The sequence below is a fragment of the Camelina sativa genome, chromosome 1, assembly GCF_000633955.1.
Source record: "Camelina sativa cultivar DH55 chromosome 1, Cs, whole genome shotgun sequence".
NCBI classification, from domain to species: domain Eukaryota; kingdom Viridiplantae; phylum Streptophyta; class Magnoliopsida; order Brassicales; family Brassicaceae; genus Camelina; species Camelina sativa.
In genome coordinates this window covers 19,573,610-19,600,181 of record NC_025685.1, presented here as the reverse complement: position 1 = coordinate 19,600,181, position 26,572 = coordinate 19,573,610, and the positions used below count along the sequence as shown (strand labels likewise).

The following is a 26,572-nucleotide window of genomic DNA, read 5'->3' as shown; positions in this document are numbered from 1 at the left end:
AACATCTCAACTTAGCTAATCCAATCTCTTGGTAAAAGCTACTCAGACTCAACCATTTCCATACCCAGCTCTCGCTAGAGAAACATGGTTGAGCAGGCATGACAACCAAGTTCGTTCATGTCAACAAACATCCTAGACAACTAATCTCTTAGGCTAGGAACGTAAGTCTCTGGCACTAGTTGGTCAGACATTTCATCAAACACCTTTTGGGTGTGGAAATGTCTCGAACCTAGTCCCAATTGAGTTATATCTTGCAAGTAGATTAGTAGCAAATGCAATATCTGGTCTAGTGCAATTTGCAAGGTACATGAGTCTAGTGCAATTTGCAAGGTACATGAGTCTACTGATAGCACTCATATAAGGTACTTCGGGACAAAGTATTTTCTCGTTATTTCCACAAGGTATGAATGGATCATTATCGACATTCAGAGATCTATTAACCATTGGAGTACTCAAAAGGAGTCGCTTTGCCCATATTAAATCATTTTAAAATCTTTTCGTATAATTTGATTGATGCACAAATATTCCATCTTGGAAATTCTCTAATTGAAGCCCGAGACAGAATTTAGTCTTCCCAAACTATTCCTTCATATGAATTCTCAAACTATTCCTTCATATGAGTTCTTGCATCATCAATCTCCTTTTGAGTTCCAATTATATTTAAATCATCAACATATACAGAAATGATTACAAATCCCGATGGAGATTTCTTTATAAAGACGCATGGACATATTTCATTATTAACATATCCTTTCTTCAATAGGTATTCGCTTAAGCGATTATACCACATGCGCCCAGATTGTGTTAATTCGTAAAGTGATCGCTGTAATTTGATCGCACAAATATCATTAGACTTAGAGTCTAATGCCTCAGGAATCTTAAACCCTTCTGGGATTTTCATGTATATATCATTATCCAATGATCCATATAAATATGTTGTCACTACATCTATAAGGTACATTTCTAAATTCTTAGAAACCATTAGACTCATTAAGTACCTGAATGTAATTGCATCCATGACCGGAGAATATGTTTCTTCATAATCAACTCCAGGCCTTTGAGAAAAACCTTGTGCAACAAGTTGGGCTTTTATATCGTGTGATTTCATCTTTCTCATTTCTTTTTCGCACAAATACCCACTTGCAACCAACAGGTTTTACATCTTTAGATGCAATGGCAAGAGGTCAAAAGACATTTATTTTGGTGAGGGAGAGCAACTCAAGTTGCATAGCCTTTTTCCATTTCTCCCTATCAGGCCTATGTTGGCATTCTGATCAGACCTTGGATTTGGATCATCTTTTTCATGATCGATCTCTGTAGATACAGAAAAAGAGAATATACCATTATCATCATTGATTTCATCTCTAGCCCATAACATTCCATCTTGAGCATAGTTAATAGAAATCTCATATTTTTCTGTATCATCCTGAGGACTTTTCTCTTTATGTGGTTCTTCTTGAACCTTTTCATCTCCAATTTTATTTTTCTTTCGGGGATTTTTATCTTTAGAGCCCATTGGCCTCCCCCGTTTCAATTTTTGGTTCATTAGCTTTTCTTCCATCAAGTTTCTCTCTAGGAATTTCAATTTTTGATGGTGCATTTGCAGCGGGATATATGACTTTGTCACCCTTTTTGTATCTATGAACGCATCTAGTAATTGATTTACCAAACTTTGTAAATGTACAATTTTATGAACTTCCAGTTCACGATGATTTGCAGGGGGATCAAGATATATCAAGGATGGTGTATACCATGTAATATCTTTTGGTACTTGTTTACTTGCAATATCTTTTGGTACTTGTTTACTTCCTCCCCCTGATACTGGAAATTCATCTTCATTAAAATGGCAATCGGCAAAACGTGCCGTAAACATATCACCAATTTACGGTTCAAGATATCAAATTATACTCGGTGATGCATAACCGACATATATACCCAATCTCTTTTGTGGCTCCATTTTTGTTCTTTGCGGTGGGGCTATAGGAACATAAACCGCACATCCAAAAATACGGAGATAGGATATGTTTGGCTCTTGGTCAGATGCTAATTGTAAAAGAGAATATTTATTATATGTGTTTGGTCGTATTTGGACCAATGCTGCAGCATGCAATATAGCATGACTCCATACAGAAATTGGAAGCTTTGTTCTCAATATTAACGACCGTGACCACAGCCTCAACCTCGTCCGCGTCCGCGTCCTCGTCCTTGCCAATTATTATAGCTGGATGTAGCAACATTCACTTCTGAAAGTGGAGTTGATCCAGTTGGACGGGTTTGATGATTTATCATCACGAGTTCATTATTTTGTTCAGCAACATGCAGAACTTGCATCAATTAAGAATATCGAGTATACCCTCTTTCTCGATATTGTTGTTGCAGGAGTACATTTGAAGGATGGAAAGTTTGGAATGTTTTCTCGAACATATCATAATCGGAAACTTCTTCTCCGCAGAGAGCCATCCTTGAAGTGATTCCGAACAAAGCGGAATTGTACTCACTTACACTTTTGTAATCCTGAAACCTCAGGTTTAGCCATTCATGTTTGGCTTTTGGTAAGATCATATACTTTTGGTGATCAAACCTATCCTTGAGAGCGATCCAGAGATCTGCGGGATTTTCTCTAGTGATGTATTCATTTTTTAAACCATCATGGAGATGATGACGCAAAAACATCATGGCTCTTGCTTTTTCCTCTTCTAACCTCGTTTCTGACGGATCGAGGTTTTTGAGAAGTCCATTCCCTTTCAGATAGAATTTTGCTTGTAATGCCCATGTCATATAATTTTTCCCAGAGACATCAAGGGGGGCGAATTCATGCTTTGTCAAGTTTGACATGATTACTATATAAATAATAAAACAATTTATTAAAAATAAAATTTTATGAAACACTTTTGTAAAATCTTGTTTTAGCAATAAATATAAACTATTAAAAAATTATAAGCTATATAATGTATTCATAAATTAAAATAATCATTTTAGGAGGCATAGCCTTCCATGTGATCAATGAGGCAGAGCCTACCATAATGATCAAGAATGTAGATCTAAATGATCAAGGAGGCAAAGCATACCATTATGATTAAGAAGTATATATAGTCTTTTACTCTACTGTAGAACTTCTATAAATTAATACTCGTTAAATTAATCATCTCTATAAATTAATAAATTTATTCGGTCCAAAGTTGGGATTAGTGTAATTTTGGACATAATTAGATAATATAATAAGATAATAATTTTTTTGAAAATCCTTTGTAAATATATGGTCCCATCAATAATATAAATTAATAATTATATAAAATTATCTAAATATATGTATATATATAAACATTAATTTTTATTAGAGTTCATTTTTAATTTTTTTACTGTATAAAAATCTTTGATTATTTTCTTCAAAACATAATAATTGCTATTTTCATTTCAATTGGTTTTATAAAAATATTAATTATAACGATTAAATTTTATTTTAAACATTTTTTACCAAATTAGGAAAGTCTCTTTATAAATTAATAATTATTAATTTATTGAGAAATTAAAGTCTCTATAAATTAATAGAATTTCATGGTATATTAATAGAATTTCATGGTCCCAACATTATAAATTTATAGAGGTTTTACTCTATATATAATACATATAGTAATATGCATGTTAATTAATTAAATTCAAACAACTTGAACAAAACTTAAATCTTACCTCAAATTGATGATGGATCACAAATCGCTTATTCTCAAACTTGTAACGGATCGAGAGTCGTTCATGCTGACAACGTGTTATGAACTATAACTATAAAAGACTTATATATGTTTGTAAAGAGAACAAATAAATAATAAAGAGAGAGAGAAAAGCCACGAGAGAGATTTGATCAAAGACAATTTCTATTATGTTACTCTTTTTATAAAACCTTATTTATAGTGAACTCTACATAAGTCACACACTTATATATTTGATAATGACAAGTGGTGAATTACAAAAGACAAATAGTAAGTTAGTGTAATATTACATGAACAAGTGTGATGATCTCAGTGATGGATTAATCACATGTTTAATAATAATTACCTCTTTTTTTTCTTTTCTTTTTTTTTTAACTCCGCAAAGCTTCTAGACGAGATAGAGGGACTCGAAGATTTCAATGAGTTTAACTTGCCATTTATTGATTGGAGGTGACTTTTGAGCGACTAAAGGTTGTTCATATGGAGGAGGAGATTCGTGGTTCCCTGGTTCGGAGCAGCAGCTAGAAGTAAACTGTAATGGCTTTATCACCGAAGATGAACCGTTGCTGCTTCATTCCTTATACGAATCTCTTCTTCTTCTTCTTCTTCTTCTTCTTCTTGTTTTGCATCTCTCTGCTCGATAAAGCTGTTTGCATCAGGATTCCGAATCAGATCTCGGATACTGTCGTTGATTCTCCCGATCGTCCTTTGAAATCNGTTATATCTTGCAAGTAGATTAGTAGCAAATGCAATATCTGGTCTAGTGCAATTTGCAAGGTACATGAGTCTAGTGCAATTTGCAAGGTACATGAGTCTACTGATAGCACTCATATAAGGTACTTCGGGACAAAGTATTTTCTCGTTATTTCCACAAGGTATGAATGGATCATTATCGACATTCAGAGATCTATTAACCATTGGAGTACTCAAAAGGAGTCGCTTTGCCCATATTAAATCATTTTAAAATCTTTTCGTATAATTTGATTGATGCACAAATATTCCATCTTGGAAATTCTCTAATTGAAGCCCGAGACAGAATTTAGTCTTCCCAAACTATTCCTTCATATGAATTCTCAAACTATTCCTTCATATGAGTTCTTGCATCATCAATCTCCTTTTGAGTTCCAATTATATTTAAATCATCAACATATACAGAAATGATTACAAATCCCGATGGAGATTTCTTTATAAAGACGCATGGACATATTTCATTATTAACATATCCTTTCTTCAATAGGTATTCGCTTAAGCGATTATACCACATGCGCCCAGATTGTGTTAATTCGTAAAGTGATCGCTGTAATTTGATCGCACAAATATCATTAGACTTAGAGTCTAATGCCTCAGGAATCTTAAACCCTTCTGGGATTTTCATGTATATATCATTATCCAATGATCCATATAAATATGTTGTCACTACATCTATAAGGTACATTTCTAAATTCTTAGAAACCATTAGACTCATTAAGTACCTGAATGTAATTGCATCCATGACCGGAGAATATGTTTCTTCATAATCAACTCCAGGCCTTTGAGAAAAACCTTGTGCAACAAGTTGGGCTTTTATATCGTGTGATTTCATCTTTCTCATTTCTTTTTCGCACAAATACCCACTTGCAACCAACAGGTTTTACATCTTTAGATGCAATGGCAAGAGGTCAAAAGACATTTATTTTGGTGAGGGAGAGCAACTCAAGTTGCATAGCCTTTTTCCATTTCTCCCTATCAGGCCTATGTTGGCATTCTGATCAGACCTTGGATTTGGATCATCTTTTTCATGATCGATCTCTGTAGATACAGAAAAAGAGAATATACCATTATCATCATTGATTTCATCTCTAGCCCATAACATTCCATCTTGAGCATAGTTAATAGAAATCTCATATTTTTCTGTATCATCCTGAGGACTTTTCTCTTTATGTGGTTCTTCTTGAACCTTTTCATCTCCAATTTTATTTTTCTTTCGGGGATTTTTATCTTTAGAGCCCATTGGCCTCCCCCGTTTCAATTTTTGGTTCATTAGCTTTTCTTCCATCAAGTTTCTCTCTAGGAATTTCAATTTTTGATGGTGCATTTGCAGCGGGATATATGACTTTGTCACCCTTTTTGTATCTATGAACGCATCTAGTAATTGATTTACCAAACTTTGTAAATGTACAATTTTATGAACTTCCAGTTCACGATGATTTGCAGGGGGATCAAGATATATCAAGGATGGTGTATACCATGTAATATCTTTTGGTACTTGTTTACTTGCAATATCTTTTGGTACTTGTTTACTTCCTCCCCCTGATACTGGAAATTCATCTTCATTAAAATGGCAATCGGCAAAACGTGCCGTAAACATATCACCAATTTACGGTTCAAGATATCAAATTATACTCGGTGATGCATAACCGACATATATACCCAATCTCTTTTGTGGCTCCATTTTTGTTCTTTGCGGTGGGGCTATAGGAACATAAACCGCACATCCAAAAATACGGAGATAGGATATGTTTGGCTCTTGGTCAGATGCTAATTGTAAAAGAGAATATTTATTATATGTGTTTGGTCGTATTTGGACCAATGCTGCAGCATGCAATATAGCATGACTCCATACAGAAATTGGAAGCTTTGTTCTCAATATTAACGACCGTGACCACAGCCTCAACCTCGTCCGCGTCCGCGTCCTCGTCCTTGCCAATTATTATAGCTGGATGTAGCAACATTCACTTCTGAAAGTGGAGTTGATCCAGTTGGACGGGTTTGATGATTTATCATCACGAGTTCATTATTTTGTTCAGCAACATGCAGAACTTGCATCAATTAAGAATATCGAGTATACCCTCTTTCTCGATATTGTTGTTGCAGGAGTACATTTGAAGGATGGAAAGTTTGGAATGTTTTCTCGAACATATCATAATCGGAAACTTCTTCTCCGCAGAGAGCCATCCTTGAAGTGATTCCGAACAAAGCGGAATTTTACTCACTTACACTTTTGTAATCCTGAAACCTCAGGTTTAGCCATTCATGTTTGGCTTTTGGTAAGATCATATACTTTTGGTGATCAAACCTATCCTTGAGAGCGATCCAGAGATCTGCGGGATTTTCTCTAGTGATGTATTCATTTTTTAAACCATCATGGAGATGATGACGCAAAAACATCATGGCTCTTGCTTTTTCCTCTTCTAACCTCGTTTCTGACGGATCGAGGTTTTTGAGAAGTCCATTCCCTTTCAGATAGAATTTTGCTTGTAATGCCCATGTCATATAATTTTTCCCAGAGACATCAAGGGGGGCGAATTCATGCTTTGTCAAGTTTGACATGATTACTATATAAATAATAAAACAATTTATTAAAAATAAAATTTTATGAAACACTTTTGTAAAATCTTGTTTTAGCAATAAATATAAACTATTAAAAAATTATAAGCTATATAATGTATTCATAAATTAAAATAATCATTTTAGGAGGCATAGCCTTCCATGTGATCAATGAGGCAGAGCCTACCATAATGATCAAGAATGTAGATCTAAATGATCAAGGAGGCAAAGCATACCATTATGATTAAGAAGTATATATAGTCTTTTACTCTACTGTAGAACTTCTATAAATTAATACTCGTTAAATTAATCATCTCTATAAATTAATAAATTTATTCGGTCCAAAGTTGGGATTAGTGTAATTTTGGACATAATTAGATAATATAATAAGATAATAATTTTTTTGAAAATCCTTTGTAAATATATGGTCCCATCAATAATATAAATTAATAATTATATAAAATTATCTAAATATATGTATATATATAAACATTAATTTTTATTAGAGTTCATTTTTAATTTTTTTACTGTATAAAAATCTTTGATTATTTTCTTCAAAACATAATAATTGCTATTTTCATTTCAATTGGTTTTATAAAAATATTAATTATAACGATTAAATTTTATTTTAAACATTTTTTACCAAATTAGGAAAGTCTCTTTATAAATTAATAATTATTAATTTATTGAGAAATTAAAGTCTCTATAAATTAATAGAATTTCATGGTATATTAATAGAATTTCATGGTCCCAACATTATAAATTTATAGAGGTTTTACTCTATATATAATACATATAGTAATATGCATGTTAATTAATTAAATTCAAACAACTTGAACAAAACTTAAATCTTACCTCAAATTGATGATGGATCACAAATCGCTTATTCTCAAACTTGTAACGGATCGAGAGTCGTTCATGCTGACAACGTGTTATGAACTATAACTATAAAAGACTTATATATGTTTGTAAAGAGAACAAATAAATAATAAAGAGAGAGAGAAAAGCCACGAGAGAGATTTGATCAAAGACAATTTCTATTATGTTACTCTTTTTATAAAACCTTATTTATAGTGAACTCTACATAAGTCACACACTTATATATTTGATAATGACAAGTGGTGAATTACAAAAGACAAATAGTAAGTTAGTGTAATATTACATGAACAAGTGTGATGATCTCAGTGATGGATTAATCACATGTTTAATAATAATTACCTCTTTTTTTTCTTTTCTTTTTTTTTTAACTCCGCAAAGCTTCTAGACGAGATAGAGGGACTCGAAGATTTCAATGAGTTTAACTTGCCATTTATTGATTGGAGGTGACTTTTGAGCGACTAAAGGTTGTTCATATGGAGGAGGAGATTCGTGGTTCCCTGGTTCGGAGCAGCAGCTAGAAGTAAACTGTAATGGCTTTATCACCGAAGATGAACCGTTGCTGCTTCATTCCTTATACGAATCTCTTCTTCTTCTTCTTCTTCTTCTTCTTCTTGTTTTGCATCTCTCTGCTCGATAAAGCTGTTTGCATCAGGATTCCGAATCAGATCTCGGATACTGTCGTTGATTCTCCCGATCGTCCTTTGAAATCTGCGGTGTTCGCTCTCGGGAGCTTCTGGAGATCGGAGGCGGCTTTTGGTTGTATCAATGGCGTCGTACGAACAACCTCCGGTTACGCCGGCGGAACGAAAGCGAATCCTGAGTATAGGAACTTGGGTGATCACGCCGAGTCCGTACAGGTTGGTTTCGTTTTCTCGATTTTGAGGATTGATCCAATGTTCCCATTGCCGCAGGCTTTGAATTGAGCTTTATCTTTATCATTGATCTTGTTGCCTTTTTAAGTCATCATATTATTCGGATTTGGTTTTAGCTATACTGAATCTGTGGTTTGAGAGCTGGATGTAGTGCCTATGTTGTTCGATTTGATTTGCTCTACTTAAATAGTATTCAATTGGATAGACAAATTTGTGTAGACGACGATTGGAAGATGCTCAAGATCCGCAATGTTCTATATCTTAATAGCCTGATTGGTAGATTCTGTAGCTGATTGAGCTTGTTTTGTTGAGTTTTCGTTATGTGTGAAGTGTAATCTTATTGTCAATGTGATTGAGGTTAAGCTAAAATGATCTGTTGCCTCTTCTTTTGTTCGATTTGATGAATATATTTATCTTAGATCGACAAAGTCATGTTTGATATCTTTCATGTTTCATATTCTTTATCATAATCCTATAGCTGATTTAGCTTTTTTTTTTCTTGCTGAGCCTTAGTAATGTGTGATTGAGGGTTAACTTAAATTGTCTATGTTCATCTGCTCTGTTTAAAAATAATCCTTGTGTCTCAGGAGCTGATTTTTAAGTTACTGATTTGTGTTGCTCTTGCTCTGTAACTGTCTTCAGGTTGAATACGATCCAAGGATCATTGGTTCTCGTCAGCTTTTAGATGTATTCTCGTCTAGTCATGATTCTAGACAAGTGTTTGGACAAGGTCCTGATGTGGGTAATCAATACAGGTAAAAGAGGAAGTAAAAAAGCTCCACACACTAGCTGTTTGGTGAACTTGAATTTGTTTAGCCCTAAATCTAAGACATTGGAATCTTTTTGAACAGATCGTGTATTTTCACTAATTCTACAGAAGAGTTGAGACTGGCTTCTACTAGCAAAGAAAGGGAGCAACTGAAATCAAGAAGCAGTATCGTCACTACTCCAATTCAACAGCTAGGAACGTTTTATCGCGCAGAGCCTGATCACCAGGTTCAACTTTGAGTCTCTCTACATCTTGTTGTTAGCTGTTAATCCAGTTGTTATAAGATAAACGATTGTGAAAATCCATATGTTCACTTGAATTTTGTATTTTTTGCAGAAGTTCGAGCTTAAGCAACATCCATTTCTTATTCAGCTAATAGGAAACATGGCTGAAGAAGAGCTTGAGAGATCAGCTCTAGCCACAAAACTAAACGGTTATGCAGCCGAGCTCTGCCCGCCTAGAATCCAAAAACAGATAGACTCTAGAGTTAATGAGATCATTAGAAAAGGTTGGCCCGTGTTGAGAGACATCTAATATATATAAGCCTTGAGAGAGATCTTCGTGTTCTTGGATACGATTGATAATCACAGATGTAAGATTTGGTTCATTCTTTTGGCCAGGAAATTGGTCGTATAGTTGTCAGTTATCACAACAATGTGTATGTCCTAGTCCAACTCTTACCCCTTGACCTTGTCCTTTGAGTGGTGATTGATTGTTCAGTGTTTTTTTTCTTGTTTCTTTCTGATCTCTCATCTCTCATCTCTCATCTCTCAGAGTATGCTTTTCGTTTTCTTGTAAGCATCCATTCATTTATGGATTTGTTTCGTTTTTCATTGTATCATTATAGTATTGAAATCTTGATGATCAACTTATGTGTTAATTAATCAGTATCTCATCATAACCGTATTAGACCTCATTCACGCTATCTCAAATTTGTTATTCAGCATATGGAATCTTAAAAACAATTTTTAAAAAGAAGTAACTTATATTACCTCAATTCGGGTGAGTTAAGCCCGGCAATCGTAGACGACCTCATTCATTACCTGTAAAGCTCGTTGCTTTTTAGCTCGACTAATCCTTTGTAGTCCGATCCCTTTTGTGCCCCAGCACCAAATTTAATAAGAGAATTTCGACCCTCTTTTACCGAACTAAATATCTTAATTGTTACCTATTTGGACATCAACAATATTGAAAATCTTGATGATCAACTTATATGTTAATCAATCAGTATCTCATCGTAACCGTATTAGACCGGATATTTTATTTTATGTTCAAAAGATTAAATATTATTTATGTAGACAAAATATCACGGATTCCTACCCATCACAATGGCTCAACACAGGATGACACTTGTGTGAGTTTAACGAGGGTTCGAGGAATTCGTACAACCTTGATCCTTCGTTGCGGCTTAACTCACCCGAATTGAGGTAATATAAATTACTTCTTTTTAAAAATTGTTTTTAAGATTTCCATATGCGGATCAACAAATTTGATTTGGTAAACATAAATTATTTTCTCCTAAATTATTATGGAACTAGGAAAAGTCTCACGCAACTTTATACTAATATTATAAATTATAAATTATACTATAAAATACTATGGCTTTGAATGGTTGCATAGTATATGCTCCAGACCGAACTAAAATTGGACTAGTCCGCACTTAAACTGATTGAATTCATTTCTAACATAGACTTTTGTTTAAATATATATGAATTCATGTGGTGTGTAAACATTAGTTATTTTTGAAAAAATAAATAAGGTTTCAATTAGTACGTCACTATAATAATTTATTTTTTTAGTTTTGATAATATAAAAATATAAAGCAAATACACTCTAAGTTTGCTACCATTTGATGTAGTGTATTACGTTTATGTCACATACTCACATGGTCTTTCCCTTATAGGTTTTCTGTTTTTGTCCCCATGAAACACGGCAAATCAGTTATATTATATCATAAAATTAAAAATATTACATGTAACATCATACATTCATGAAACACGATATTTTAAATATTAAGACTAAGTTTGATTCTCAAATTTTTTTTTTTTTTTTTTACAAAAACTAAAAATTTTGTTCATTACTTAATAGGCTGGATCAAGAAAAAAATACATCAAATATCCGGTTACAAAACAAAAAAAAAACAGAAGTTTGAGCTTAAGTAACATCAATTTTTTAATCAGCTAATAGGAAACACCACATAAGAAGAGCTTGAAAGATCAACTCTAGCCACAAAACTAAAATGTTATGCAGCCGAGCTCTCCCCCTAGAAGCCAAAAACATATAGTTTCGTACTAGTAACTATTAGAAAAACAAAAAGAAAATGAATAAAAAGAACAATGTGCAATGGAATAACCAGTTTTTGAAAAATAAAAAGAAAATCTGTATAGAAGAACAAAATAGTAAATGGTACTCAAACAATAAAATTGTTTTTAAAATATATTGAATATTAAATAAATTAAATTTCAATGATAATACTAATATTATTTTTAATGTATATATAATAATCTTTACATCTTATTTTAAAATAAAATTTGTCATTTTTATTTTCGATATATCATATTAAAAATTTAATAATTAATATTAACATACAATAAAATTTTAAGAGTAATTTATATTTGTTTTACTATTCATACATTTTTTAAATAGAGCCTTAAGATTAGTTTAACATAAAATTTCAATCAAAAATATTTTAGATAAGTATCAGTGCTATAACACTGGTTAAATTTTATTTTATACAAAATTTGTATATTTTTTATTTTAATATGTTGAATTAGTTTGTTTAATGTGAAGTTATTTCAACAATGTAAATTCTACATCATGACTTGAATGTCATTATAAGACATAATTTTGTGAATTTGGTTTTTAAAAAGCGATTTTTTATATTATGAATAATTTAATATATTGTTATACTTTTTGTTTTATTATACTTAATTTTTTGAAATTTTTTCATATTATAGTGACATATTATTGACACTCCTATAACAAACCAAATTAGAGTGTTTATAGTTTCTAACTTTAATATCAAGTTTCAATATTTTAGAAATATTTCAAAATAAATTATTTAAAGTTTATTATATTATATAAAATTATAAAATTCAATAAAAAAGTATGAAACTCAATTTAAATATTCAAATTTTGACCTCTTACTCAGTAAATTTTTTAATTCAATAGATATTATTTTTAGAGAATAATTATAATAAACCTTGAATATTTTATAGATTGAATCATTGATATTTGTTTTTAAAAATTCAACTTATGGTATATCCAAAATAAAACTATTTTTTAATTATAATAAATAATATGATAATTTATTTATTTCATAAAATAGACTCATATATATAAATGAGAGGTGAAGTATAATGATAATTTACAAATTAATATGTTAAGTTAGATATCAAATGATTTTATTTGATGAATAATTTAATAAAGGAAATTAATATGGTAAGTTAGATGATATCAAATGATTTTTTAGAATATTCTCTTTAAGATTTTTGAAAACAATAAATCCAGACTATAAAAATAATATAAAACTTAATCTATAACCTATTTGTAACTAACTTATTAAAATTATATAGTCTATAAAACAATGTTGTGTACTTCTGTTTTATTATATAGGAGATGTCATATAATATTGAAATAATATGTAAAAATCAAATAAATAAATATACTGAAACAAAAATCATTAAAAATATAAATTTTATTTAACCCAAACCGACACATAATTTAGTTTTGTAAAATTTTAACCCTAATTATCCTTTGTAAACCCAAACCAAGATATAAAATTGTGTAATATTATAAAAAATAAACCCTAATTATCCTTTATAAACTCAAACCAACATATAAAATTGTGTAATATTATAAAAACTAAACCCTAATTATCATTTGTAAAGTGAAACCTATATATAAACTTGTTTAATATTAAAAAATCTAAACCCTAATTCTGTTTTGTAATCCCAAACCGACACATAATCTCGTTTAATTATAAACCTAAACCGATACCTAATCTAGTTTAATTGTAAACCTAAATCATCGTTTATAACCCCAAACCGACCTACAATCTTGTTTAATTGTAAGGAAAAAGATCTCTAGCTACACGAAGTATAGGAGAATATAAGGTCACACATACCAAGTATACTATTGTATTATTAGCTACACGAAGTATATGTATTACATGGCCACATGCATAAACTATATGACGTTATGTGGTCAACACCATAAACAAATAATCCGGTGTACCGGTCGACTGATTCCGGTGAAGCCGGACGTTGACTCCGGCGTCGACCAAAAAAATATATTTTAATTTTTTTCTATTAAAAATAAAAAAATAAAAAAATAAAAAATATTATATACAAAATTTTTTGATTTTTCATGATTAAAAAACATATTCAATTCAATATCTAAATATTTTTATATATCTCTAATGTATTCATTCTTATAATTAGTTAATTTTTATTTTTAAAGCTAAATTAATGGTTAAATAAAAATCATTAATAATTATATCCAAGATATCTATATATATATAAATAAAATTTGATAATCATACTATTTAAATACTAAAAAATCAATAAAATCAAATTCAACTACTTTCATTAGAAAAATAATATGCAAAAGATTGAGTATATGACTCTTTACCCTAAAGTTTTCATGGTAAATATTGTAGAAAGTTTTACCCGAAGGATCAAGTATGCTTTTTTTGTTTTCTTGTAAGCAGATTCATTTAACATTCATTGTATCGTTATGGACTATGGAGTATTGGAGTTTCTCAATAAGGTATTGATATCAAATTTTATCTGATTATAAACCATATTAAAACCGGATATTTTGTGTAAGCAGATTCATTTTAACATTCATTGTATCGTTATGGACTATGGAGTTTCTCATTAACGTATTGGTTAATTATCAAATCTTATCTGATTATAAACCATATTAAAACCGGATATTTTGTTATATGTTCAAAAGATTAAATATTAATTAAATAGACAATAAAACACTAATTCTAACCCACCAAAGTGGTATAACACGGGAGTGTTAGTCTCACCTTGGTTCGAGGAACGGTATTGGTACGATGATCCATCAATTCTGTGTACGTGTGGCTAATCCAAATTCCTACATTTGTAGGAAGCGAATTTTTTTTTATCAACTAGACACAATTAGTTGGTCCATTAATCAAATCCCTACATTCGTAAGAACCGAGACTCGATCCTGGATGTGATGGTGCCTTGTGCATTAAGGACTTACTATTGACCACTGTACTAAGATTACTTCACCCCTGTTTTCTTAATTAACATAACCTTTTGACTGATTCACCAAATTCTGTATTCTTTCAATTTATTTTATTTTATCATGTGTTAGTACCAAACTTTTTGTATTTACTTTAGCCTTGAATGGAGAAAGCATATAAAGCAGAGCAGATCAAGTAGTTCAAGCAGATTAAGCAGAATATAAGTAGATCAAATATTTAGTTGTTTAAGTGCAGATCAAGGGTAAACAACATCAAAAAAGCTGTAGACCAGATCTGCATGCCTTAAAAGCTGTAGGTTGAAGATGACTTAAAAGTTTAAAACACACCGTTTTTATTAAAAGCACAACCTTTTTTTTTTTCTTAATTCTTTTACTGGGCCTGGCCCAAATCGTTTTTGTTTGTTCGGCTGCCATTTATTAGAACCAAAGAGTTCCGGTTCATCTCGACAAAAAAAATCAAAAACCGAATTAACTGAAACCCGACTCGACCCGACCCGAAATTTATTTCGGTTAGTTTCAAAAACTCGAATACCCAACTACCCGAAATAACTGACCCGACCCGACCCAAAAACCCGAACTCGCAGGCCGAGCTACCACCGTCCACCAAACAATCAAGCAAACGTAAATTTTTGTAACCAAAACAAAAACTCACTGAGTTGAGATTATAAAACCAAACAATCAAGCAAATCTTATCTGATTATAAATCATGTTAAACCGGATAGTTCGTTTATATGTTCGAAAGATCCTCTTTATAATAAAACGGAAATACACAACATTATTTTGTAGACTATATAATTTTAATAAGTTGATTATAAATAGGTTATAATTAAATTGATAGATTAATTGGTTACAAGTTAAATAGTGAGTGTAACTTTCACTTATTTTCGGAAGATTATATTACTAGAACACATTGTTTCTAAAATTCTTAAAAATAATGTTCTAAAAAATCATTTCATATAACTTACCATATTAGTTTCCTTTATTAAATTATTCATCAAATAATTTTTTTTATATCTAACTTAATTTGCTAATTAGCATTATAATTCACCTCTCATTTTAATATATGAGTCTATTTTGTGAAACAAATAAATTATCATATTAGTTATTATAATTAAAAAATAGTTTTAGTTCCGGATATACCATAAGTTGAATTTTCAAAAACAAATATAAATTGTTCAATCTATAAAATATTCAAGCTTTAGTAATATTATTCTTTAAAAATAATATCTATTAAATTAACTTTTTTTACTGAGTAACGGATCAAAATTTGAATATTTAAATTTAATTTCATATTTTTTTGTTGAATTTTATAATTTTTTATAATATAATAAACTTTAAATAATTTATTTTGAAAATATTAAAACTTGATATAAAAGTTAGAAACTAGACAACTCTAAATTGATTTGTTATAGCAATGTTATTAATATGTAAATTATAAAGAATTTAAAGAAACCAAGTATATTAAAATAAAAAGTATAACAATATTCTATTAAATTATTCATAATATACTAACTTGTTTTTTTAAAACAAAATTATGTCTTATAATGACATTCAAGTCAGGATGTAGATTACACATTGTTGAATAAACTTCACATACACAATAAACTAATACAACATATTAAATTTTTATTTTAAAATATAAAATATACAAAATTTTGTATAAAATAAAATTTAACCAGTGATGTATCACGGATACTTATCTAGAATCATTAACCATATAAAATTTACAAAATATATATTTTTTTCAAGCAGTCATGTTTAACATATAATTTTATTGCATAATATTTTATCCAAAATTTTAAAAAAAAAAATAATCACATAAAATATATTTTATATAAAAATTTCAATATATGTAAAATAAATTTTTATCCGTGCTAGAGCACATGTCTTAAAATCTAGTTAAATATTAATTATATAGACAATATGTCTAACCCAACAAAGTTGTTCAACACGGGGAGTGACTCAATCGAGTCTCATCAGGGTTCGAGGAATGATAATTGGTACCTAGATCTTGAATTGATTCACTTAATCGAGGTAATTTAAATTACTTCTTTTAAAAATCCTTTTTTTTTTCTTAATTAACACAACCTTTTGCTTTGATATAATAAAACTTATTTATATATTACTGTAATTATTTTTCTACTCGATATGAAATTAGGATATGTATTTATTATTGTGTGCGATATAAAAACGCGTCCCACCACCATCGCAGCAAACGTCACTTATTAGGGTAAAGCAAAAATAGTGAAGTGAAAGAGAGAGAGAAAGAAAAAGAGAGCCGCACGAACTTAACGAAAATAGATTCAGATCGGAAACGGAAGAACGATTCGGTCTCCTCCACAGATCGATCGAAGAAGGAGAAGAAAGACGATCATCACCACCACCACAGCAAGCATCGGAAGAAGAGCAAGATGTCGTCGAGGGATCAAGTCAAGGCGTCGCATATTCTGATTAAGCATCAAGGATCTCGTAGGAAGGCGTCGTGGAAAGATCCAGAAGGTAAGATTATTATAACTATTACTAGAGAAGCCGCCGTCGAGCAGCTCAAATCGATCCGTGAAGATATTGTCTCCGGCAAGGCTAATTTCGAGGAAGTTGCGACTCGTGTTTCTGACTGTAGCTCAGCTAAACGCGGCGGCGATCTCGGTTCGTTTCTTATCCCTAATCTGTAGATAAACGCAGAGTTTAGGTTTAGGAGTGATTGCACTTGAGAGTCAGATGATCCTGTGGCAATTTAGAATTTTAAGAGATGCAATTGATCTGGATAGTCTTGTAGAAGGAAGCTAGACTAAGTTCATATTGAGATAGTGATAGGAGAAGAGAGTTTGAGCATATATTAGTCTGCTTAGAATACATTGCCAATGTTTAGAATCTGAAATCTCCTCCTTGATGATATGTTAGTGCTCATCAATCTTACTAGAGTCTGCTCAATCATCACTATGTTTGGAATTTAGAGTTGGTGCTCAGAGTCTTACTAACCTCTAGCTTTTAAGTTTCTTCCTTAATATATCTATAGTTGGTACTTATAAATCTAACTATTGTCTGGTTAGATCATCACATATGTTTAGATTCTGAAGCACCTTCCTTAGATATATATATAGCTGGTGCTCATAAATCTCACTAATGTCCGGTTAGATCGTCTCCGATGTTTAGAATCTAAACTTTCTTCCTTGATTAATCTATAATTGGTGGCTCGTAAACTGTACTAGGGTTTGTTTTTTTGATGAGTATGTATAATTGGTCTTATGCTGAATTGTTTGATGTTGATTGTGTAATGTACTTGTGTGTTCAGGTCCCTTTGGTCGAGGTCAAATGCAGAAACCATTTGAGGAAGCTACATATGCACTCAAGGTGGGAGATATAAGCGACATTGTCGACACAGACAGTGGAGTCCACATCATAAAGAGAACAGCTTGATCTGATCTGATTGTGATGATATGATATAATAAAATGTATCAAAGGTTGCCAAGCTTCTTTTTCCTTGTCTTCTTGACCAGAAGAACATAGGAGAAGAATATTGTGGTTTTGATTCTGAATCTGTCTACGAATTTGATACAACCCAAACATATGATAAAAAACAGACACTGTATCTCATTTCTTCTTAAAGCTTCATAAGCACAGTCCTGTCTGTCGTAGACAGTGACTTGTATCATCATCTTTCAAATATCTTCGTGATGTCTTTATGCGACAGTTATTTTGTGTTGGTTTTTGCCTTTGTAAACTAGTCTTTGGTTCTCTCATCATGATCGAGAAATAGTTAAATCTTCTTAAGCGTAACTAATCTAATCGTACATGGGATTTGAGCCATTTGACAGTTCATATTTTAACCTGTTATAAAGGCTTACACTTTAGCCCTTGATTCTAACTATAATTTAACCCAATTCAATCCATTGGGTTAGCTTCATAATTGCTATATCCAGAGACTATAACGATAATTTACAATATTTATGAATTATTTCTTTTAAAAATGACGTCAAAAGAGCAGCTTTTAAATTGAGGATTAGTATTCAGTAGAAAACAAACACACTCTCATCACCGCCTCTAAGTGTGTTTCTCGCATATAACACATGGAATCCAGCCTGCAAGAGACATGTGTACGCTCGAGACTTGATTAATGCACACGTAATCGATCCACTGACCAAAACCGTAACGAATACAAAAGACACACGCACACATTTCTCGGCCTTATATATGAGCTTAGCACAAAAAATTAATAGATATAGAGACAAAAGGGAAAACGGCTTTTTCATACCTCCATAATAGTCTTGTGTTGAATTTATACATTTAACTATTGATCTGGCGTAAACATACATTATGTTGATAGATATTTGAATTTCGTACCCTAACTTTGAAATCAATACCCCAAGTATAATTATTGTGCCATAACATACAAAAACGTGTTTATCGACTAACTCTGTTAAGCTTCCGTTTAATCAAAATGACGTGGATTCCACGTGTGTGCGACGATCCAAACGACGTCGTTTTGGCAAAGCAAAGAATCAAAAATTTTGTCCAAAACGACGTCGTTTTTTATTTCTATCCAAAATCTTTCTTCTTCTCTCCCGAAACTCTCTCTCGCGGCGGAGGAACCCTAGAATTTGGGCGTTTTCAATTTCGAGTCGATCTGAAGTAGGTTATCGTATGTATTCATCATCTAGTTCTGGTAAGTAATAATTATTGTTTTGGTTGATTTTAATTATTCAATTTCGATAATATATATGCGAATTTTGATTTGGAAATTTGGCTAAGGGTTGAAAGCGAGCTACAATCGTCGTGGACAAGAAAGAGGGATACCTAGAAAATGTAGATGTGGTGCAGTGTCTGTAATCAAAACTTCAGAAACATTGAAGAATCCAGGGAGGTTATTCTATTGTTGTCCTTATGGCTCAAAGGAGAATTGTGGTCATTTGTTCAAATGGACTGACTTATCTATGGTGGAAGAGATTGAAGAGGTTGAGAGTGTTGTTGAGAAGATACAAGTAGATGTGGGAAGCTTAGAGAAAGGCTTACATGATGTGGAAGCTGAGATGAAGAGTCTAGCAATGAATAGCAATGGAAGTGAAATAGAAGGTATAAAAGCTGTTGCACAAATATGTGAGAAGGAGATTGGAGAACTCAAAGCCATGATCGTTTGTTGTGAGAAAGAGATTCAAGCATTACGTAGCTTCAAAAATTTGATTGTGTGTAGTGTAGTCATGTTTGTTGTATATGCTTTAATCTTTTAAGCAATAAGCAAAACATGTCTTGACTTGCTACCAATGTTAATGGAGCAATATGTTTATGTAATGGTAATGGAGCTAAAATGCTATAAAGAGTGTTGTTTTAGATGATTCCATTTAGATGACAAAGTTTTAAACAACATCCGATTCAATAAGTAGACAAAAAACAAGCATCCTACATCTTAAACCATATACCAAAAAACCATCATCCTAAACATTCAATCCAAACAACATGATCCTAAAACTTTGAACCATCCTAATCATAAGCTATAAAACAACTAATCAGCAAGTGAAATCTGTGATGGTTGGCTTGATTGGCTTGGTTGACTTGCTTGACTTGGACCTTTCCCTTGTGCTTTCCTTGGCTTATAGCGATGGACCCCAAGATTAGGACAACTTCTTGTGTTATGTCCTACCGTGCTACAGTTAGCACAACGCAAAATAATTCCTGCTCTGCTAATTTTAATCTTCTTTGGTGGAGCGACATCTTCTACAACCTTTGCTTTCTTTTTCCTTTTCTTTGGAGATTCATTTTTGCCCTTGATTCGTTTTTGTATCTTTGTCCGCCCTTTAGTTGGCTCTCTAGGTGGTGGTTGAATCTCTGTTTCACCCGATTTTCTCCAGAAGTACATACCATTAACTCCCCTCATTGTCTCATTGTATTGAGCCACCCATCTTGATGTCAAATACCAGTCAGAGTTAACAAAATCCTCAGGCTTCAGATTCTTCCTCATCCCAATTACACGCAAGACATGACGGCAAGGAATTCCTGTCATACTCCACCTTCTACATGCACATGTTTTTGCATTCATATCAACCCTGAAACCATGATGAACATGTTCTGCCACCTCATAATGACCATTACCGCAGGGGATTACCTGACAATACTTCAAGTATCTCTGCTCTTCCTTAATAGTCTTGGCCACTTTCGGAGTATACTTCCCCTTGTGCTTTGCAGCCTTCTTTCTTCTCTTTTCATTTCGGACCAAGCATTGTCGCCTTATGGTCTCCAACATTGCTACCAATGGCATCTCTCTTGCTTTGTTGATAGTATTGTTGTAAGACTCTGAGAAGTTATTCGAGACATCTTCACACACTGATGTGTAGCCGAAGAAAGCACGACTATAGTTCTCTGGATTCTTCGACATCACAGCATCATAAACACCTTGATCAAACTTCTTCAGTTCTTCAGTGGCTCTGTTGTAGTCTGCGTTATTGAAACTTTTGGCAACAGCCCAAAATAGGTGTTTAGGCAGCTCTTTACCCGGATATGCTCTCCTAAGGTTCCCATATATGTGGCGTGCACACATACGATGTTCGACTTTGGGCAACTCTTGTTCCACAGCAATAAGCAGGCCCTATCATAAAAATAGTAAGTGTCTCAAACTCATATTTTAAGTATAATGTAGATTAGGAGAGTAAGTGTCTCCAACTCACCTTCTGCCTGTCTGAGATGAGACTAAATCCTTCACCATCTCCAAGTTGCAAGTCTGTTTTAAGAAGCTGGATAAACCATAGCCAACTATCTGTATTCTCTACTGGCACAACAGCCCATGCAACAGGGAAGAACTGGTTGTTGGCATCTCGTCCTATAGCTGCCAAGAGTTGACCTTTGACATCGTTCTTCAAAAAACAACCATCTATCCCAAATATGCGTCGACATTGAGCAACAAATGTCTTCCGGAGTGCTGCCAAACAGACGTAGAACCTGTCGAACTTCTCAATACCTTCATCCGTTCTCATTGTTCCCACTTCAACAGTCGAGCCTGGGTTAGAACTGACAAAAAAATAAGCAAAGTAAGAGATGAGAATCGGTTTCAAAAAAGTAAATGCAAATCTACAAAGAAAAACTTACTCAAGTAGCTCTAGACGGTAGTCCTTTAGTCTAGCAAATTGCTCATCATGTTCAGCTTGAATCATTGCCAATGCTTTTGTCTTGGCTTTTCTACATTGATCTGGAGTGACCACCAAGTTGTAACGGTCCTCCATTACTGCTTGTATTGCCTTCGGCTTGAAAGTAGGATCATTCCTAATGTCATCCAATACTAACTTAGCAATGACCCCATCCTTCACTACCTTGCTATACTTGTTTGGGACACATGAATGGAAGTCATTGCAGTACATGACTTGGAATGTGTTAAGTTCTTTTTGAAAAGAACAATAGAGTCTGAATTTGCAACCACCACCAAGAGAGCATATGACTTCCGATTTCTCAGATCTCCATCTTGAATACTTCACATTAGTTCCTTCCTTAAGCGCATACTCAACAACAGCTTCCTTGAACAAAGGTATGCTGTCAAATACCTGCCCCAATCTTATCTCTCCACTGCCTTTTTTGTACCTAAGGTGTTTTTCGGATCCACCATCCTCATCATCTGAATTCTGAGGAGTGGCCTCAGAATCACAAGCCTCATCTTCCTCATGTTCATCATCATCATCTCCTCTACCGAAACAATCCTCCTCATCACTACCTCTAGCAGACCAAGCTCTATCGTTGCCTTCACCATCTCCACCATCATTGACTCCTTCTTGACCAACTCCATCATCATTGTGTTCTTCTTCACCAGCTCCATCATCATTGTGTTCTTCTTCACCAGCTCCATCATTACAAATCTCATCCTTCTGCACATAGAGTTCTATTGATCTTGTCCACAGCGCAGCTGAACACATTCTCTGGAAACTATCGGATCCATCATACAACAACTTCAACTCTGAGAACATCTCGTAGGGGTATTTAAACCATATCCTTTGCCCAATCATATACAACCCAATCGACTCCACCATGTTTGTAAATATTGTCTCTGCCTTGCATTCAAGACTACAAGTCTCGCCTCCAACATATGCAATCACAGCACCATTGGCGACTTCAAACTTTCCATTATAGAAGATTATGAAAATTGGATCTTCAGGTCTACAAAAACAAAACCAAATATTGTTCAAAACCGAGATTTTCTCTAACACACACACACAAATCATACACAACTTATACAAATACCCACTATTATAACACATTTTTGATGCAATTACACAATAGAATTCAACAAACTATCCAATGCTAATCAATCGATGAACTATGAGGAATTTCGTAAATGATTTTTCGAAAATTACCGGTTTCGATCTCCAGGTGCAACCTCCGAACCACCTTCATCCCCGGGAATCATTGCCTTCGGCTTCAGATCGACTCGAAATTGAAAACGCCCAAATTCTAGGGTTCCTCCGCCGCGAGAGAGAGTTTCGGGAGAGAAGAAGAAAGATTTTGGATAGAAATAAAAAACGACGTCGTTTTGGACAAAATTTTTGATTCTTTGCTTTGCCAAAACGACGTCGTTTGGATCGTCGCGCACACGTGGAATCCACGTTATTTTGATTAAACGGAAGCTTAACAGAGTTAGTCGATAAACACGTTTTTGTATGTTATGGCACAACAATTATACTTGGGGTATTAATTTCAAAGTTAGAGTACGAAATTCAAATATTTATCAACATAATGTATGTTTACGCCAGATCAATAGTCAAATGTATAAATTCAACACAAGACTATTGTGCAGGTATGAAAAAGCCATTTTTCCAGAGACAAAACAAAGCAACATCTTTCACTAAAAATCCCCTGCATCAATAGTATCTTAATTCCGTCTCTAATGGCTGAAGAGAAGATCGTGAAGAAGACTCCGGCGGAGAAGAAGCCACAAAAACCAAAAACCGCCACTCATCCTCCATACTTTCAGGTGAGTCATTTCTTTTGACTTCTATTACTATATCTATTTCGTTTGAGTTCTATCTGTTAAACTTAATTAAGGTTTTTGTTTTGATTATGGTTTTGATGAAAGATGATAAAAGAAGCTTTGATGGCTCTTAAAGAGAAGAACGGATCAAGCCCTTACGTTATAGCTAAGAAGATAGAGGAGAAACACAAGCCTTCACTTCCAGAGAATTTTCGTAAAACACTTTCTCTACAGCTTAAAAACTCTGTCGCTAAAGGTAAGCTCGTGAAGATCAGAGCCTCTTACAAGCTCGTAGAGACCACCAAGATGACAACAAGGCAGCAGGACAAGGAGAAGAAGGATTTGAAGAAAGAGGAAAGAGAGAAGAAGAAGACGAGTAGGACTAGGTCTTCTTCGACAAGGTCCAAGAAAACTATGTCTGTGAACAAACAAGAAAAGAAGAGAAAAGCGAAGAAGGTGAGACAGCCTAAGTCCATCAAATCTTCAGCTGGTAAGAAGAAGGTCATGAAAGCTTCCGCTGCTTGATCAGTTGATCACTTAGAAGAAGAAGAAGAAACTCCGTGAATTTGAAGAATAATGTTTTGTCTTTTTTTTTTGTTTTCTTTTGTCTCTGTAAAAATGGCCGACTCTGTTTCTGGTTCGGTGTAGTCTCTTTTGGGTTTTGAGGTGTGAAAGACTAAAGAGTCTTCTGATGTAAAACTAGTACTACTACTATGTAATATACTCGCAAATAGTTTTGGTTGGATTGAGAGCTAAGTTTCTTTCTTGCTTGTTCCATTCATAATTACATATAAATATTTAAGGTTACAATGATGTATACATAATTGTTGTGCCTCTATTACTTCGTATAAGCTGTGATGCTAAAATAAACTAGTTTCTATAATCATAGAGTGGGTTCTTGTCAATCCATGTGGGAGGAATAAATAAGTGATTATATTGTTGGGATCTCGTCTCATTATTTATGTCTTATTATAAGAAGCAAGACCGTTGAATTTGAATTTGTTCTTGTTGCACGAGTAAATATCGAATTCTTTTCTCCCAAAAGACAAGTAAAATACATTCCCCTAAAACTTGTAATCTTTCATAACTAAGGTTATAGAAATCGAAATTTGATTTTATATCAATCGTTTGTTAATTTATATGGTTCGATTGAGAGTAAGATCTACAAAATCTATATGGTTTTCAAAATCTATATCAATCCTTTGTTAATTTATATGGTTTTCTTATAAACGAAATGAAAAAAGTTTCTCCTTCTAACTAACTAACATATTTTATCAGTTGGAAGTTGGAACATAAAATATACAGTAGAACATCTATAAATTAATACTCGGTAAATTAATAATCTCTATAAATTAATAAATTTTTCTGGTCCCAAGTTGGGACTAGTGTAATTTTGTACATAATTCGATAATATAATAAAACATTAAATTTTTTGAAAATCTTTTGTAAATATATGGTCCCATCAATAATATAAATTAATAATTATATAGAATTATCCAAATATATGTATATATGACACATTAATTTTTATTAAAGTTCATTTTTGATATTTTTACGGTATAAAAATCTTTGAGTGCTATTGTCAAAACATGATAATTGTTATTTTCATTGTAATTAGTTTTATAAAAATATTAGTTATAACTATTAAATCTTATTTTAAATATTTTTTTACCAAATTAGGAAAATCTCTCTATAAATTAATAATTATTAATTTATCGAGAAATTAAAACCTCGATAAATTAATAGATTTTCTTGGTCCCAATAGTATTAATTTATAGAAGTTTTACTGTAATTCCATATTTTTCATCTTGGTCATCAGTTGGAACCAAAAAAGGCTAAGCTAAATATTCAATTTTCACCCAAAACAAAATAAAGTAAAAAAATAATTTCTTATTACTGGAGATATTAGATAGATTCTACCATTTCTTTTGTTCACAAAATTAATTTACCCGATTTTTCTTACACAATCTGTTTTCTTTGACTTTTGAATACGTAAACTTTTCACCCGGTACATTTATTAAAATATTTCTATCAGTTTAAAAAATTACCTGGTAGTGTTCTATTATTTATTTTATTTTGATAGATTCCTTTGATTTCTGTCATTCGAAGTCAAAGCTGCTTTTTTCTTTTCTTTTTTCTTTCACGTTAAAAATGCATGTGTGATCCTATTTATATTGATAAATACATTTAACATTGACATTGTAGTGAGAGAGCTCATGTCACATCGACCTATGATCAATCGAGTAATGTAGTTAGAATAGAAGACATGATCATCCTTCGATGTATATTATCACGAATTATATATATATATATATATATATATATATATATTTTTTGTCGAGAAACGAATTATATATATTTTATATACCTTTAATATAAAAAATTATAACAATTAAGTCTTATTTTTTTTATTTTATTTTTTTTGATAAAGAGTAATTGAGTTTTCTTTGGTTCTTTCATCTTTGTACCAAAATTATTCCAATTCACTACATCGTACTGCATATAAAAATATACATATTTATAGATTTTTTTTTTGGGGACAAATCATATTTATAGATTTTGAGACGAAATATTATGATTTTAACGTGAAATATTCATCTGTTTTTGGTCGTCGACATATTCACCTTTAAGATTATAGTCGGTCGTACTCGTACGTATTACTTTTGTTATTTTTGTTGGAATCTCATCATTGATTAATCCTTTGCAAGGAATCAAGTGTAAAAATCAGAAGATGGAGAAAAGAAGAAGAGGAAGAAGCGTAAGAAGAAGAAGAAGAGATGTAGAAGTGTTGTGTCGTGGAGGAAGAAGAAGAAATAAGTAAAAGGCTTTGGGCCAGAAGTTAATGAAGGCCCATATATAT

General features: G+C 32.4%; 5 protein-coding genes across 5 annotated transcripts; 4 read left to right on the top strand and 1 right to left on the bottom strand.

Annotated features, from left to right (window-relative positions):
* LOC104699516 (peptide methionine sulfoxide reductase A5-like) lies at positions 8,322-10,414 on the top strand. The gene is made up of 4 exons (XM_010414826.2): positions 8,322-8,746; positions 9,404-9,516; positions 9,613-9,757; positions 9,867-10,414. Exons 1-4 carry the CDS (start codon positions 8,420-8,422, stop codon positions 10,062-10,064), a joined length of 783 nt encoding a protein of 260 aa, XP_010413128.1. The 5' UTR covers positions 8,322-8,419; the 3' UTR covers positions 10,065-10,414.
* On the top strand, positions 16,966-18,478 carry LOC104699513 (peptidyl-prolyl cis-trans isomerase Pin1). Its single transcript, XM_010414818.2, has 2 exons — positions 16,966-17,417; positions 18,064-18,478. The coding sequence occupies exons 1-2, from the start codon at positions 17,183-17,185 to the stop codon at positions 18,186-18,188; spliced, it is 360 nt and encodes a 119-aa protein (XP_010413120.1). The 5' UTR covers positions 16,966-17,182; the 3' UTR covers positions 18,189-18,478.
* On the top strand, positions 19,413-19,996 carry LOC104709885 (uncharacterized protein At4g04775-like). Its single transcript, XM_010426430.1, has 2 exons — positions 19,413-19,434; positions 19,521-19,996. Exons 1-2 carry the CDS (start codon positions 19,413-19,415, stop codon positions 19,994-19,996), a joined length of 498 nt encoding a protein of 165 aa, XP_010424732.1.
* Positions 20,269-21,138, bottom strand: LOC109128282. The gene has a single exon (XM_019234293.1). It carries the CDS (start codon positions 21,136-21,138, stop codon positions 20,269-20,271), a length of 870 nt encoding a protein of 289 aa, XP_019089838.1.
* On the top strand, positions 23,538-24,468 carry LOC104699512 (histone H1-like). The gene is made up of 2 exons (XM_010414817.2): positions 23,538-23,715; positions 23,818-24,468. Exons 1-2 carry the CDS (start codon positions 23,629-23,631, stop codon positions 24,235-24,237), a joined length of 507 nt encoding a protein of 168 aa, XP_010413119.1. The 5' UTR covers positions 23,538-23,628; the 3' UTR covers positions 24,238-24,468.